A 16,968-nucleotide genomic window follows, 5' to 3' on the forward strand; every position below is an offset into this window, starting at 1 on the left:
TGGTCCAAGATAAGGTGATTGAGACCGTGTGTGACTAAATACGAACAACTTATCAGATGCCAATGCGCCTCCATGATTGTTTTCGTGTCTCATTGTGCTTTCCAGTTATTGTTCTGATTGCAATGAAATGAAAAAGGGGACGATGCAGGGATGCATTAGTCACCTTCCTGAGGTGCTGATCCTTCACCTGTTACGTTTCAACAACTTGGGAAAGAAGATCAAAACCCTTGTTGACTTCCCATTGAGGTAAGTACCTGGGAATGATGAAACCTCAACATATTGCTCTCAGAACATGCAACTCCAATCAGAACTCATCACAATAGACTGTCATTTGCAGCTTTGGATAACAAGAGAGAAGTAATTATTGTCCCATGAGCCAGGACAAGTGTGTCTGGATTTGTTTTACCCTGATCAATATGTTCAACTCTTTGTTCTTCCTCTTCTCCCTGATCGACCACACAACATTGTTTGATGCACCTTTCTGCTGCAGTGGTCTTGAAATGGCGCCATATTGTGGCGATGCTGTCATGACAAGCGCAGTTACAACGTACGACCTGTATGCTGTCATCAAACACAAACGATTGCTAATGGACCTGGCACACTACACCACCATCGCACGACGGCCATGCACCTCTGACACTCAAAACAGTGTCCTCGGTAAGGTTGAAGGAGCGAGTGGAAATTGTTCGATGCTTTGTGTGTTTGTTTGTTTGTTTTCCTGTTTGTGAGTTTATCTGGGGTTGAATATCACAAGTCATTTGAATATAAGGATCTCCAAACCAAAAAGATTTCAAAGGAATTTATTTTATACTTCAAGCATTTTAACTTGTAAAGGTTTGAAGAATATTTTTAAACGCTTATTGTTTGTTATAACTGGGTCACTCGTGAATGTTGGTGTTATTTTATTGATGACTGTGTAGATTCAAGGACAATGCAGCCAAAGAATCGTTTCATGTTGCAATGATAAGAGTTTTGTTTTGAAGATGTGTTTTCTGATCCCACGGTGTGATGTACAGGCTGGAGGAGTTTTGATGATCATGAAGTGTTCTCTGCGGAAGAGCGTGAGGTTTGCAAAAAAGATGCTTACGTGCTGATGTACCATCGAAGGCGCAGTCCGACGGGCCGCACCTCGTGCTAGAGATGCCACCATATTGTGCAAAAGGGCAGAAACAGCCACACACCAGGTACTTCTTCTTCTTCTTCTTCTTGCTATGGCAGCTTGACTGCCAGGTCGCTATTATTTTCTTGGAGTGTGACAATGCCGCTGATGCTGTACCCCCATACCAGTACACTGGTACTCATTTTGCTGATCTTGGAAGGATGATGGGCTAAGATGACAGACTGAGTCAACCCCACCTGGTGTTAATTCAATGGTTGCGTGCTCAAACTCAGGACCTAAACATTCTGAGCCAGTCATTCTAACCACAAAGCTAACATCAGGTTTACCCCAGGTACTATGGTGAGGGAGGGAAGAGTTATAAATCATGTTTAAAAAGCTCCCAAGTCGTTTATCCCATGAAAATGCCTTCCGAATCCAAGGATACAATGTGATGAGGGCAAATAAACCTGAAATCCAGATAGGCGGCTCCGTTTTATGTGCAACTGATGCTGACCATGTAATCTTTGTCTGTTTGACAGAGTCTCTGGGCCTCGGCCTCTGGGTTGGAGGAGACGCCTTGGTGCAGGACGATGTCCAATGGAGATCGGGAGAGTCCTCCTCACACTCCACATTTCGAGATATATATATATATAATGAAGTTTACAATACACATGTTTTTGCTTCATTTTCCGTCATCCGGGTTATTTTTATTTTCAGGAGCGATCAAGGTAGGTCTGTTGATAATAATTTTCCATCCAAGGAAATTGAAAATTAACTTTTTCACCTTCACCGAATGGATCCTGACTATGACCGCCCTCCATTGGGAGACGAGCATCTGTCCCATTTGGGACTATTCATTGTCAGTTCTTGCAAGAAGGGAATCAAGATGTCATGAAAAGGTATTTTTGGGTTTCCTCTTGCCCTCTGGAGGTTATGGTGGGAATTTGGACTTTGGTCGCACCTGCTCTTATATCTCGCCTGCAAAGCACTGATCTGCCAGTTTATCATCAGGCTGAGAGTCACACCCAAACCAGACAGCTTGAAAGGAAGTGCTCTGTCTGTGCATAATCACGTCAGACATATTGTCATTATCCTGTTCTGATAAAATGGTTCTCATAAGTAACTGATCTTTGTTGCTTTGTTCTCTCAGCCCCGAGTTTTACACCAGACCTACAAGAAAATCAGTGGAAGGACCGAATGGAGGGAGAAGTGTTGTTTCAGAAAAGTGAATTCCAGTGCTGGGAGTGGTTGAGGACATTGTTTGGTGGATGATGTCACTGCACTATGTTTAATTTTTGTCAACCTTTTATTGCACAATCCTGTACATCTGTTATTTGAAAAATAAATCATCATAATTGTCTTCCATGTTGTGTTTCTTTAATATGTGAGATTTTTCTCTTTGCCCATTATGTCCAGGATCTCTTCTTCTTGATGAGATGTTGTCGATGCAGTGAGGTTCTCAAAACTGGGCTTCAGGTGAGAGTGTTTGGAAGGAAATTGTTACGTTTCGACTTGTGTTCTGAGCACAGGGTTTCTGGGGAGAATCAAGCAAAAGGGTAAAAGAGAAGATTGAAAACTACACTTTCAAATATAAATCTCAGAGTTCGATGATGATGAGCAGAAGCAAGAAGGAATTTTCGCCTCCAGTTGAAGTTGCTCACAGATGTATGGCTGTTCAGTGTTCACATAAGTTGATCATATTAGCAGTCAAAGTCGGGGCTCAACCCCCAGCGGCTCATTCATCACAAGGATACACAAGATGTGAGACCAACATCCTCCGTCACTTAAGATGCTTTGGAACCCGAATATCCATAACACCCTTTCAAATGCTAAGACCTTTGAAGGCCTTTTAGATGCTTTTGATCCCCAATACACTCAAGCCCCCTCGTCACCTAAAACTCTTGAGACCCCACTTGACCCGACACAGCCGGAAGACCCTCTGGAACCCGAAGACCCTTTGGACCACATGTAACCCATAGACCCCCGAAGACCCGATATATATATATATATATATATATATATATATATATATATATATATATATATTTATACATATATATATATATATATATATATATATATATATATATATATATATATATATATATATATATATATATATATATATATATATATATATATATATATATATATACCCCGTTAGACCCATTAGAACCCCTAATGCCCTGCAGACTCCAATTCACCCTTTCGGCCTGGAGACCTTCACACGTTTCAGACCTTGAAGGAACCTTGACACTACTTTTGACAATTCTGACTCTTTGGACCTTAATTTACACTCTTGAGATACCTTCGACCTTTTTCAGATCTTTGGACCTTTTCAGACCTTTCGACGTGTTTACACATTTACACCAAGAAAAAGAGCAATCGGAGATTACAGACCCTCATCAGGACTTGTTTTGTGTGGTGTTTTTGTGCTGCTGTGTTACATAATTAATTACACCTAACTAGCAGTGACATTTATGACCGGTTATCAAGACATCCATTCCACTTTGATCGGACACTTGACCCTGACCCATGACGTTTGTGATTATTCAATTGAATTCAGAATGGGATTAAAATAAATTAAATTCAAATCAAATGGAATCAAAACCAAGACTTGGGGAACATTTGTGTGAGATTTCCCGTTGATCTGTCCAGCTGTTCTGGAGAAGATTTTTAGATCCTCGTGGAGGATCTCTAAGTCTTACTCACGTTGTTGTTCTTCATCTTCTTCTTGTGGATTTTTTTGTTTCACAGCCTACAGTTTACATCGAAACTTCCTGAAACTTGGCATATATCTGTAAAAAATACCCTGCGCAGACAGTTACCATCTCCGATTTTGAAAATTCCCCCGAGAAAAAAAAGTAATCGCCTAAAAATTATCGCGATAATGGAAATCGCCTAAAAGTTATCTCGGAAACTAGGCAAGCTTTTTGAATTCTGCTTATGGGTCGGGTCAGGTATGGGAGCATGTGCCAGAACAGCAAGTCGCTGCGTCCACTTTCCGCCGGTACTCCAGGGGCCTCCGTCTGGCCATCCCCCAGGCAGATGCCAGGCCCATCCCCATCTCCTTGAGATGATGGTCAACCTGTTGCAACCATGAGGCACGTGGTCAACCCACTGGCCTCCTCCACTCATGAGACTCCCTCGCTGAGAGAATCTGGTGAGCAGGATCAGAGTCAGGAAAACGAGCCACATGTCCATACAGCCGCAACTGACGCTCACGGACTATGCAGGTAACAAATCTCATCCGAGTCTCTCTCAGCAACCGCTCGTTGGACACAAAATCTGACCAGCGATAGCCAAGGATTCTCCGAAGAGACCTGTTACCAAAGGAATTAAATCTCCGTCTCAGATCCTTGGTCAGAGTCCAAGTCTCGCACCCATAGAGCAAGACTGGAAGTACCAAGGACCTGAAGACTCAGACTTTCGTCCTCCCGCACAGGTACCGGCAGCGCCACACCCCATGATCCAGTGAATCCATGACTCCCCAGGCCCGACCCAGACGTCTATTGACCTCTGACTCGCAGCCAGCAGAGACATGAATATCACTGCCAAGGTAAGTGAATCTCTCCACGACCTCAAAATCCTCACCACAAACAGACACAGACAGGACAGCAGCATCCAAGATGTCACCGAAAGCCTGGATCTTAGTTTTGACCCAAGAAACCCATAATCCCAACGGCTCCGACTCCTAATTCAGCACCTCGAGGGCCCCCAAGAGGATGTCTAAAGTCTCCGCAAAGATGACTGCATCATCTGCAAAGTCAAGGTCCGAGATCTTGACATTCCCAAATGACGCACCGCAACTTGATCTCTCCGACATCCTCCCTAGAATCCAGTCCATACAAGTGCTGAAAAGTGTGGGGGCAAGTACACATCCCTGACGAACTCCAGTAACAACTGGAAATAAGTCAGAGATGGTACCACCACACTTCACAGCACTCTCAGTACCAGAGTAGAGTTCAGACGTCAGATCGATCAGTTTTGGTGGCCCCCCACGAAGACCAAGAATCCTCCAGAGGACATCCCGATTCACTGAATCGAACGCTTTACAGAGATCAACATAGGCTGCAAGCAGCCCCTGCCGAAACTCTCGTCTGCGTTCGGTGAGGACACGAAGTGCAAGGATACGGTCAATCGTTGACCTCTTTGGTGTAAAGCCTGACTGCTCTGGATGCTTGTGCTCAAGCAGATGGTGGCGAACCCTATCGAGAATTATCCGAGCAAAGACCTTGCCCGGCACTGAGAGCAGCGTCACCCCTCGGTAGTTGTTGCAGTCTTGGCGATCACCCTTCCCTTTCCAGAGAGGGACAACAAGGCCCCTCTTCCAGTCAGTTGGGATGATGCATGTGTTCCAGGCAGAGCACAAAACTGCATGCAACGACACGAGTGCAGCATTTCCACCAGCCTTGAGAAGTTCGGCATGGATGCCACAGATCCCTGGAGCTTTGCCCCGTTTCAACTGTTTCACCGCAGCCCGTGTTTCCACAAGCGTAGGTGGACCACAGTTGATTCGAGGGTCAGCAACAGGGATTGTAACACCCTTGACGTCCAACTCGACAGTTGAGGGATCAGCCTGGTACAACCGCTCAAAGTAACCGGCCCAGCGGGCCTTCACTTCAGACTCCTCTGTCAAGAGCCTACCACTCTCTGCTCTAACTGCAGTGCTCCGAGGGATGGGCTTGGATGAACGTAATGCGCGAATTCCCCTGTAAGCGGGACGAGAATCACCTGTCCACAGGTGATGCTCTACCCCCTCACATATTCCTCGCACATAGGCCTCCTTGTCCACCCTCAGTGCACGTACAGTTTTACGCCTCAGCTCCCTGAACAGCTCAGCTCTGCCATTCAGCCTGGCCCTGCGACTCTGGTCAATGGTATCCAGTGTCCCTTGAGAGACAAAATTCTTCTTTGCCCTGCAGTGAGCTCCAAGGCATCCACCAGCAACATCAAGGACGGTGGTCTTGAAGGCGCTCCACAACTCTTCAGGACCCCCAAAGCACCCAGATCCCCCAAGTGTCCACTCAGCCTGTTCGCAAACTCTTCAGCTACTCTCTCATCCCTGAGCTTGGCAACATCCAGCCTCGGCTGGGATGGAACCATTCTCCAGGATTTAAGGTGCAGCTTTAGAGTTGCTACAACAAGCCTGTGGTCAGTATTGAGGAACTGAGCACTCCGGTGGACCCTGCAGTTCTGGATCATCCTCCAACGACCGTCAATGAGGACATGGTCAATCTCCTTTGCCACACCGCCAGCGTTGGAATACCAAGTCCAGCGATGAGCTTGTGGGCGCTGAAACCATGAACCAGCCACCCTAAGTCCATGACTTCTTGCAAAGTCAAGGAACTTAGTGCCATTCTGGTTCATAGTTCCTGACCCATGGGGACCAACACACACCTCATAACCATCCCTATCAGTTCCAGTCGATGCATTGAAATCCCCCAAGACTAGAAGTGTATCTCGTCTGGGGCACTGATCAACCACAGACTCGAGTGTGGCGTAAAATGCATCCTTCACGGTGAGATCACTCGCCTCAGTCGGAGCATAAACAGAGACCAGGGAAATGACACCTAAGGAGTGACGAATCCTTAATCTCATAATATGCTCGTTGACCGGTATTACCTCAATTATCATTGGGGTCAGCTTATTGGACACAGCTACAGCAACTCCTTGGGTATGGTAACCATCAGAGCATCCAGACCAATAGTAGGTGTAACCACCCACCATTATCTCGCCACAATCCGGTCTCCGAACCTCAGAGAGAGCTGCAATCCCGATGTCCAAACGCTTGAGCTCAGATGATAACAGAGACAGGTGATCATCCTCTCTTAGGGATAGGACATTCCAGGCACCCACCCGAAGGGACCGCCTCAGGTTAACCCAAGGAGACCGCCGTCTGGTGGACGACACCTCAGCACCACTCCGACACACTCTCCCGCAATCTGACCCAGGGATGTTACCCCGTGGTTTCCCTCCTATCAAATATTGGGGTCCCGAAGGCTTTGCCCCAATCCCGTCATCCGGTGAGCTGCCCTGCGAAGGCAAGCTGCACAGGAGGTACTCCCACGGAGTGGGTTTTCAGATTTTTTTGCGTTTTTGCGTTTTGCGGAATGAAGGGTTTTACGGTGGCCGGAGTGCAAATCCGCAACATGTATGGGCAGTTTTTTAAACTAAAACAAATTATTTAACTTCAGTACAACATCATTAACCCTTTCTGCAAAAATACCAAAAATATTGAAAAAAATGAATTTTTGTAATAAGTTGCCTGTGAAATTGAAGTTTGACACATATTTGTTTTCTCTGCCTTTTTGTTATGGTAAAAGGCTTTACATGTTCCAATGAGTCCTGAAATACAGTCCATGTATCATTCTCTTGGTATTTTCACTTCCACTCCTTACTAATTGATATGGGAATATGCATTTATAGAGATCGTGTGTTAACGAGTTACTATAATATGCAGGCCCATAACTAATTAATGCTGAAACATTATTACGTCTGCCAAAAGTCTCAATGTTTATATTTTAATCTAGTCTTCGTTATCACTGAGAAGTTCTTCATGGTCACTATCTTGGCTGGATTGTTCTTCCTCAATGTCATCATCACACTTTTCCATCTCTTCCGTAGTCTTCTCAACTAAGTCTATCAAGGTAGGGGGAAGAACTGGGCCGCAAGACCACACTGGCTCCAAAACAACCTCATCATTTCTTTCCCAACCTTGTTCAGGATCATATGGCTTTGGAGACCAGAAGATTGGAATATCTGCTTGCTTGTAGATAGCAAGGCGATGGTTCACTCGACCAATGTGTGGGATAAGGTTGTCTCGGCAAGGTGGCAACCGGGAGAGGTCAATCTTAGATTTGGTTGTCAGTTGCTCATCTTTCCCAACCATCTTCCTCAACATGATTCCACGTACAGTGTCAATAGATTTCTGTCTGGAGTAGCCATACATCAGACATGTGAATGCCTCAATATTATCAATCGTTTCTGGCTTTACAGACCATGCATCCCCAAGTTTTTCTGAAAGGAGATGAGTACAATTATATGAATTGCCACACAAAAGTTAAAAGAAACTGTGATAGTCAGGGGATTTCATATATAATGAAACAAATACCTGAAAGCTTCATGATAAATTGGATGACGTTGTAACTTCTTGAGGGGTCCGATCTTGCCCTTTCCCTCAAAGGAACTAGTTACGTCTTCCCCGGTGAACACGTACAGGCCCAGGACCATCTTATAGTTGTCGGCACCCATGGATTCTGCCATTTGACTTATGTTGACAATCTGACGATGTTTACCAGTTCCGATGTCAAGAATGATGTTAAGACCTGTTGTGTTAGCATAAAACAGGAGGATGACAAATATATCGGTGTCTGGTGTCCTGACTGCAGCTGACTTGTAACCCAGTTTGGCTGCATACTTCAGGTACAGCACAAGCCTTGTGTCCGTTTCCTCCTGATTTGACGTCAACTCAAGAATTCCTTGTGCTGTGACCTGAAATGATATAATATGGAATTTATCATACATACTGATTTTAAGCAGTAGGGAAAGGGTTTACAATAAATTGACATATGGAATTCAATTACTTACCTCACCATCAGATAATTGTAACTGGTATGCCTTGCCATCCACTACCACCAGTGCTGTTCCACATTGCTCCATGTGAGATGCTGCTGCATTACTGCTTCACAACTTGAGTAGTTGTTCGCAGAGCTGTGTTTTATTGTGTTCATTTGCCAGGAATAGCTCGAAGTCACTTGGTTTTCTTGTTGCTGGCCCTTGTTTTAGATAACGCTGAGAACATCCTCGGCGTAACCTCTCCTGAGCCTTGATAGAATCAGCATGGTAAGAATCAGTTGAGAAGAAAAAATCTTTCTTGGCCACCATCTGATCTAACACTTGCAGACATATTTTTCCAAATGTAGGTGATATGTTTATCAGAGCATGAAAAAGTGCATTGCCATCTTGGATATGTAGGGCACCTTTCGGATAAGGAATATCCTCCTGACTGTCGTCTGTGAAGAAATGTAGAAGTGAAGCTTTGTTGGTCTTATTGAAGAAGCCATCAGCTGTACCAAGGCTACGAGGTACAGGGGTGAGTGAATATCTCATCAGCTCATCAAAGTCTACTAGCTCATCTAGGTTCTGTGATTTGACCAGCAGCATGAAGGCAAGGTCACTTTGCTCTCGGTATTGGACAATCTGCAATATAGGAAATAAGAACCACATTATTTAACTCATTGAACAATGTCAAAATGAAAATACATTCGACAGACGAAAATGAGAACTGAACATTATTTCCTCTCTTTTTGTGTTTTTAAAATATTACCTACCTTTCCATGTGAGGCACTGAGCTTGACTGTTTTCTTCGAAGCGTCCATTGTTTTCAACTTGCGCCTCTTGATAGGTTCAAAGAATAGTTTCTCAGAAGAGCCGTTCACAAACCGTTCTTGGATGAATGCTTCCTTGGCCTCTTTGCCAGCTTTCGCAGCACGTAGTACATCAAATTCTACCTCAGAGGAAGCAGGAGCACCAGAGGCCAAGCTGTCGAGATGGTCTTTGTTGGACAATGAGAAAGGATCGGTGAAGTTACGAATAGCAGCAATGGTACGTTGTACTGCATCTTCAGACTTCTTGATTTCTGCTCTCTCTAACTCACGGTGCTTTCCAGTCTTTGGGCAGTCAGGGTCATCAATGAGGCAACACATCTCCAGCATCTTCTCAAAGTACTGAGCTCATGTTGATGTTGTGCGGCACCGTCGTTGGTAAGCTTCAAACTTAGAGAAGATACCAACGAATCCACCTGCAATATAATGGAAGCAGCGATATAAAAAGTGCATTGGACACCCACATTGAAACGAGACCATTTGGAAGGTCATTTTTAGTATTTACAAAAACCCACCTGCAGACTTTGCGAACCTCATAAAGGTCTCCTCCATCGTCTTGTCCACTGCACTGAGGGACCCTGGGATTAGAGAACGTGCTACTGCAATGCCACCTTTCTTGAGCAACTCTTCAGCCCCAGGATGAGACATTTCGATGTTCGTAAGTAAGACATCCAACCATACTAGGTACCTGTAAAAAAAAAAAAAGATAAGATGTATGTGGGCCTCATAACACATTTTGGCAGAGTCGAAAAAATGAATGTGGGTTTTGTACTTGCAACTTGACATTGATATTGAAAGAAATGTTTTACCTGGAGGAGTTTGGCCCATCATATGCAAAGAAGAGGTCCATTGCATATGCACCATTGCATTTGTGGAAGAGGTCGAAGTTGTTTTTATTCACGGCGTACAACAACATCAGGATAAGTCGAGTATGATCAATCACACTGAACCAGAAAGTGGCCGTTTTCCCCAGGTGGCCAGCACGGACCTTGTCTTCGTAAGCCTGGTACTTGTCCAAAATGATGCAAGTAGATGGATCATGCAAGGCATGATCAAGAGACTCACGACTACAGTTCTGGGCAGCATTGAGCAGGGCCACAGGGTTGGTGACATCTACATTCTCCTCTTCACTGAAGCACTCTATCAACAAACGCTCAATTGCTTCACTAACAGTCTTCAGACAGAATAGAGCTTTCGCATATGCCTTCCCTTTTAGCACACTCTTAAGACAGCCACTGGTTACAAGTCCAGCCTCAAGGAGGATTTCAGAGTAGCCTGAGCTCATGCATTTATGACCAGTCAACATGACTATATAGTTCATCACAGTGTGGAAAGGCCCCTGGTTTACCACATGGTTCTTGTATTCTTCTGGAAACTTCCAAATGAGGGGGAGTGCTTTCATGCAACCTCCAAGGTCAAAAGTGCTAAGAACATACTTCTGGCCAACCTCCAGCGTAGCATCTTCCGAACGCTTCAACAACTCCCTGATTACGGAATACTCAGTGAACGGCTGATTGATAGGGTTGATATAGTCAATGGTCGACTTTCGAGATGGTTTTTTGCCAGTAGCTGAGATGAAGCCACCAAATCCAGGGACGAGTTGTGTTTCTTTACTCCCAGTGACCATTCGCATAAGTAACCACAAACGGTACTCTTGGATGCACTCTGAGTACAACTTATCGTTTTCGATGGGTGGACTGAACTTAGCCCCTGTTGGAAACTTGGGCCCAACTCGACCATAAATATGAAAAGGGGGCAATGTTGGTGGGGTTCCAACTTCAAAACAACGAGTCTTATTCCGCTGCTTGAGTGGGAGGGTTCTATCTTTGTCGGCAATGTCAGTGTTTGGTTTCACCTCCTGTATCATGATCTCTCCAGTGATGTTCACCACGTTTGAACCATGGACATTTGTGGTTATTTTGTTTAAGTTGTCCCACTCAACATGAAAAACTTCGTTGTCTTCACCAGTAGCAATCTGGGGAGTGAGAGAAGAGGAAACATCGCCGATGGCTTCCGCCAGTGCTGCCTCAACTTCCAAGCCAAAGTCATAGGACTCACAGTGACCCAATCTATGAAGTATATTGGTTAGCTGCTTGCTTCGATATAGGTGGCGTATGGTGCTGCAAAGGAGGATGTGTTTAGGTAACTTCCACTCCCCGTTCGTCACAGCACGGCAGATGTCCTGGAAAATAAACCAATGGAACTTATAGAGAAAATAATTTACATTATCATGATAGAAAGCACTAAAACTGGATACAATTTGGAGGACCAGCGATATTGTCCCAAAGATGTTGAAAGCAAAGGTGGTTAAAACTCACCTGAGCTTCTGAAAGCACCAGACATCGGCTCTTTTCAGACTTTTACACATCTGCTTCACCCAGGATAAGAGTCGACAGGAACTTCACCAGGTCTGTTGGGAGGTATTCTTCTGATGCCCTGGCATCCAGCTCATCAGCTGTAGGAGACCAAGGAAGTGGTGTTGACTCGATGAACATCCCCTGAACAACACTGCGCAAGTGCAAGGCAACATCCTCAAACTTGTCTTTGGAACCAAGCCTATATGCATCAGTAACTGCTTCTGCAACAGAGATGCTTGTGCTGTACACCAGGTTGTTGGTTATGCATCCCCTGTCCCCAGGAAACACTTTTGTGAAAGCAATGCACTCATTCATTTCGTGTCTTTGAAGTCGGGTCTTCAGCTTATCACTTCTGAAATTTGGATTTGGAAATCCACAGCGTTCAAGTTCTTGGACGTATAGGTGGCGGAGTGTTCCAAGTTGCACGACCTCCTTCTGCCCAATTACCCTCTCACGTATAAAATCCAGAACTACATTAAATGAGCTTTGATGAGCTTCAAGCTTTTCATCTTGCTTGTTTTCAATACTTCTGTTGGCTTGATCACGTAAATAATTCACATATCTCAGTTTGAATGAACCATGACAGGATTTATGGAAACAAGCCTCTCTTGCAAACAAATCTTCACCTGCCACCTTGCGATGTAAACGATTGTCTCCTGTTTCTAGGGCCTGGGATTCAATACGAGTCCAAGCTGCTTCCTTTCCCTTGAAAGATGCAAACTGGACACAACGTTCAGTCCTTCCGGAAACTTTCGTCTCAAGCATTTCACAGAAAATACATTCTGGTGGAAAAATGTTCTTGGAAGAGGTAGATGGTTTACGGGGGGGATCGAATTGTTGAGGGTTCATCGTCTGGTACGACACATTTCAAACGATCCTGATGTTTGGTAAAGGCTTGATAGCATCCCCGGTGATAGCCTGTCATTTCTGGGTCCACACCATCAAGAGTGTCTGGAATTAACCGACACACAGCTTCCATACGAGTGGGTGAATCATGAGACTGAAGGAGCCGTTTCTCACGAAGATTATGTAACATCTCAAGCTTTTCCTGGGGAGGACCCCTTATATTGTGTCGTGGTATAAATTCACCATGCTGTATGCCACTCACATCTAAAATACATACAGGAGGAGGCATCTGCATTTCCTCTAAATTGCAACCATGATCAGTTCGGCGTTTCTTTGCCTTTGACATGATGAAGCCACCACCACCAGTTAACTACAACAAAGCGTGCACTACCACCACTGGAGCACTAATCCATAATAGGGGTTACCTGAAAAAAAAGACAATTATCCACCACCAATAAACTACAGCTACAAGCAGGTATGCATGCCAGCAGATATTCAATACAACCACTAAAACATTCATCAAAATCACAGTTGTCTGCACGTCCTGTAACAAAAAAAGACAACACTGTCAGTTGACGAAATTTAACACCACCACTAAAGTGTTAAGGTAGTTACAATGGCCTCACCTGTAACAAAAAAAAGAATGTTAATAACCAGAGCCATAAACTATAAATAAACAGTGAAATTAATCATTCGTATGCGAAGGGCGCACTCACACAGTAAACTCAATACAGAACCGCATTTTCTCAATATTTTCGGTATTTTTGTGGAAAGGGTTAATGATTTTGTACTGAAGTTAAATAATTTGTTTTAGTTTTAACAACTGCCCATACATATACACTTTCCTTCAAGCAAAGTAGAATCCAAAAGATTCGTCCACTTAGGTGCAGGGTGGATGACAAAGAGGATGGGTGTGAAATTTGACTTGGTGGCCCTTTAACGTGACCTTTTGACCTCTGATGACGTCATCGATGCCCTAATTGAATAATTGACGGGTTCTTGTGATAGTGCAGGTCATACCCTTCCCAATGATACCTAATTTGTACCTGTAACTAATTTCTTTCTATGCGAAAAGATCCTTTATATTACCCCTACCCCTTACTTTTGCGTCCCAAGAAATCCAAGATGGCGGACAAAAAATACGACTAATCGACCCACATGGGACATTTTTTGGAATGGGAACAAAGGAAATTCTGTTCCCACACACCTCAGGGATTGTAAAAATGCAGGTTAAAAAAAATGTATCATGGGGGTGCATGGGACCCCTATCTTCCTCCTCAACTATTATAGACCCTTTGGACCACTTAGACCCTTCAGAGTTGAGACATTTCCACCCATTAGACAAAAGGAGACATGACCCCTTTGGATACACACCACAAATCATTGATCGGCTTCTTTCAAAACACAGACTACACTGTTTCAGCAAGTCATGTACAATCTCCACCCTCCCGGTAGCTTGGTGCTCTCCCAGTCTGGTTCACTGAATTGGTTCACCAATCAAAAGGTAGAAGTCTATTGTTCATTTGGATTTTCCAAGTCTCGTGCTGTGCACGACATCTTTCTTCTTTGTTACTTTCGAAAATCGAAGATTTTTCAAGTATATTATTTTGTTACATGCATTATTTGGTCTTTGTTTATTTGGCTGTCTGTCTGTCTGTCTGTCTATGTCAATTGCCTACAGGTCACAATTTCAAACCAATCTTCATGAAACTTCACCACCCTGGTAGAGTTCATCAAAAGCAAGAAACATTGTTTTTTAGCTCACAAGTTCAACATGGGCCACAGGTTAACAACTTTGTGAACTTTTTGAAATCCTCAATTTCCATCTGATTGACTTCAAATTTGAAGAGGATTTCCATATCAGGTCAGTGAACTGAACCATCAATTGTTTTTGAGGTCAACATCGACCAAAAGGTCAACAGAGGCCAAAGGTCAACAACTTTGATGCCATTTCTAAAATCCTCAATTTTCATTCGAGTGACTTGTAATTTGAAAAGGATTTCCACATCAGATCACTGAACTCAACCAGGCAATTGTTTTTGAGGTCAACATAGACCAAACGGTATGGTTCACACTTCCATTTCTTGAGTGGCGGTGGTGTTCTCTGCCAAATTCCTCAAAGATAAGTTTCCCGGTGGTTTTATTAATTTTTTTTGTCCTGTTTTTTTTTTTTTTGCTGTTATTGTGTTGTCTCCGTGTTTACTGTGTGGTTGGAGTTCGGTTTTGTTTTAAAACTTGTTCTCTTTGGTGAGTATTTGTCGTTCTTTTCATGTCGGGTTTCCTTGAGCAGTTGAGCCCTTCCCTTTCCTTTGTGTGCACGATCATGTCATTCTATTCTCTACTCACGACCCTCAAGTGTTTTTTCACCAAAATTCCTCGACTCTTTCATTACCCTCTACCTACATTGAGAAGTCTTAGAACCAAAGGTCACGTGGTACCAACACCAATCTGGAGTGTTCACAGAAGGTAAAGGAGAACAGTAGCTCGTGGCACGGTGTTGATCACTTCTCCTACCAGGGATACACGAACATGGGAATGACTTGTGTTGTACAGGATGGAGCTCTCCAGTTTGAGCTTTTTCAGGTTCGTCATTTACAATTGTAATTGTGGGACGTGCTGTGCTGGAGGTGTCACATTAGCCACGGTCGGTGTGATTGTGTCAGTGAGATGATCTTCCAGCTCCACAACGGTGGGTAGTGCCGGCTCTGCGTTAGCTACAACTATCATGTGGACTTGTGGTGGTAAACATTGCAAGAAGAACTCGCAAGGAAACGACTGATCGAAGATGGCATAGCGGTCACAGAGAAGCTGCTGAATGTGATGCAGTGGTTGTTTGGGTCTTAGATCTCTTAAATGTTAAGATATTAGAAGTTGATGACAGCAGTGGTGCTCACAGGTGGTTGTGCGATTCCTGACGGCGGTGTTCAAAGTCGTGTTTGGATCGTTTGTTGGAGGTTGTACTAAAATATCGTTCACCTCCATCACACGCTCTGGTGAAAAGCATCCGACGATGTATTTGAACCGTGTGGTCTCGGTGGTGATGTTCTTCATGTCGAATTGCGCTTCAACTTGTGTAAACCACAGCTGCGATCCTTCAGAACAAAATGGCGGAAGTTTGAACCAAACCGCTGCTGCAGACGAAGTTGCTTGAGTGACCAAGAGAGACATGGCTGCTTGGCTGTTCCCGGTGAATGGTTGGTCCTTTGTAGCTCCCTGTCCGTCCATTTGTATCACATTGGGGGTTATCGATTTCATGCGGAAGGAAAAGATGTCTGAGGCCTTTGGAATCCGTGTCAATTCTGAACAACCCCCTCGTCACGTACCGTTTCACCGGACAACAACCCGAGATCAACCCGAGATCAACCCGATAACAACCAGAGATCAAGCCAAGTCAACCCGAGATCAACCAGAGAACAACCCGAGATCAACCAGAGAACAACCCGAGATCAACCCGAGATCAACCAGAGAACAACCCGAGATCAACCCAAGATCAACCCGAGATCAACCCAAGATCAACCAGAGAACAACCCGAGATCAACCAGAGAACAACCCAAGTCAACCCGAGATCAACCAGAGAACAACCCGAGATCAACCCGAGATCAACCCGAGATCAACCCAAGATCAACCAGAGAACAACCCGAGATCAACCAGAGAACAACCCAAGTCAACCCGAGATCAACCCGAGATCAATCCAAGATCAACCAGAGAACAACCCGAGATCAACCAGAGAACAACCCAAGATCAACCCGAGATCAACCCGAGAACAACCCGAGATCAACCACTTTTACATTTTCTGACGTGAAAGGAAAAACTGTGGTGAATGTTTGAAGTGCCTGCAACTCGAAAAAAAACTTTAGTGTTGTTTGTTGTTGATGTTGGTCTTGGTTATTTCAACCAAACTAGAAAAATAAAGAACACACTTCTGGCGCTGCCCCGATGGCGACCAAGCTGGAGTTTCAACTGTTTTTGGACTGGAAGGATTATGTCTCTTCACGTTTCATGCCCCATAGTGTCGCCGCCATGTTGGTAAGCCCAGTGGCAGCACACGCCGCCATGTTGGTAAGCCCAGTGGCAGCACACGCCGCCATGTTGGTAAGCCCAGTGAATGATTCACCACGACCCGCTTTCCGTTATGTTTGTGTGAGAAAGTGTTCAAATCGGCGTTCACTTTCAACACAAAATTAACATTCAATATCCAACATCTCCCTGGAATTTGTTACGTGAATCGAAATATATTCTGTTCTCGTGGGCGTCCCAAGATGGCGCTTGGTGGCGACAA

The 16,968-nt window shown here is 44.4% G+C and overlaps 2 protein-coding genes, 1 long non-coding RNA gene and 2 pseudogenes across 10 annotated transcripts in view; 2 read left to right on the forward strand and 3 right to left on the reverse strand.

Annotated features, from left to right (window-relative positions):
- The window catches only part of LOC147019223 (ubiquitin carboxyl-terminal hydrolase 2-like), a 32,648-nt gene extending 30,189 nt beyond the window's left edge, over nt 1-2,459 (forward strand). For 4 of the 8 annotated variants that reach the window (XM_085899550.1, XM_085899548.1, XM_085899544.1 and 1 more), the window contains 4 exons: nt 106-246; nt 491-657; nt 1,017-1,184; nt 1,288-2,459. In XM_085899550.1, coding sequence (XP_085755676.1) covers nt 106-246; nt 491-657; nt 1,017-1,138 — 430 coding nt within the window. In that variant the 3' untranslated portion in view covers nt 1,139-1,184; nt 1,288-2,459. The remainder of the gene's footprint in view (nt 1-105; nt 247-490; nt 658-1,016; nt 1,185-1,287) is intronic. The other 4 variants (XR_015062691.1, XR_015062690.1, XM_085899545.1 and 1 more) reach the window with 4 other exon arrangements.
- The window catches only part of LOC147019222 (uncharacterized), a 131,651-nt gene that overhangs the window by 34,087 nt on the left and 80,596 nt on the right, over nt 1-16,968 (forward strand). The window lies entirely within an intron of this gene.
- On the reverse strand, nt 7,629-9,892 carry LOC147019225 (uncharacterized; annotated as a pseudogene).
- Nucleotides 10,010-11,391, reverse strand: LOC147019226 (uncharacterized). Its single transcript, XM_085899563.1, has one exon. It carries the CDS (start codon nt 11,351-11,353, stop codon nt 10,292-10,294), a length of 1,062 nt encoding a protein of 353 aa, XP_085755689.1. The 5' UTR covers nt 11,354-11,391; the 3' UTR covers nt 10,010-10,291.
- On the reverse strand, nt 11,730-13,035 carry LOC147019227 (uncharacterized; annotated as a pseudogene).

The sequence above is a fragment of the Eptatretus burgeri genome, chromosome 10, assembly GCF_056783735.1.
Source record: "Eptatretus burgeri isolate ZD-2024b chromosome 10, Ebu_testis_v1, whole genome shotgun sequence".
NCBI classification, from domain to species: domain Eukaryota; kingdom Metazoa; phylum Chordata; class Myxini; order Myxiniformes; family Myxinidae; genus Eptatretus; species Eptatretus burgeri.

Bases quoted from the DNA above. Each gene is read 5' to 3' on its own strand.
- LOC147019226 (XM_085899563.1), bottom strand. From the start codon at position 11,353: ATGATACAGGAGGTGAAACCAAACACTGACATTGCCGACAAAGATAGA.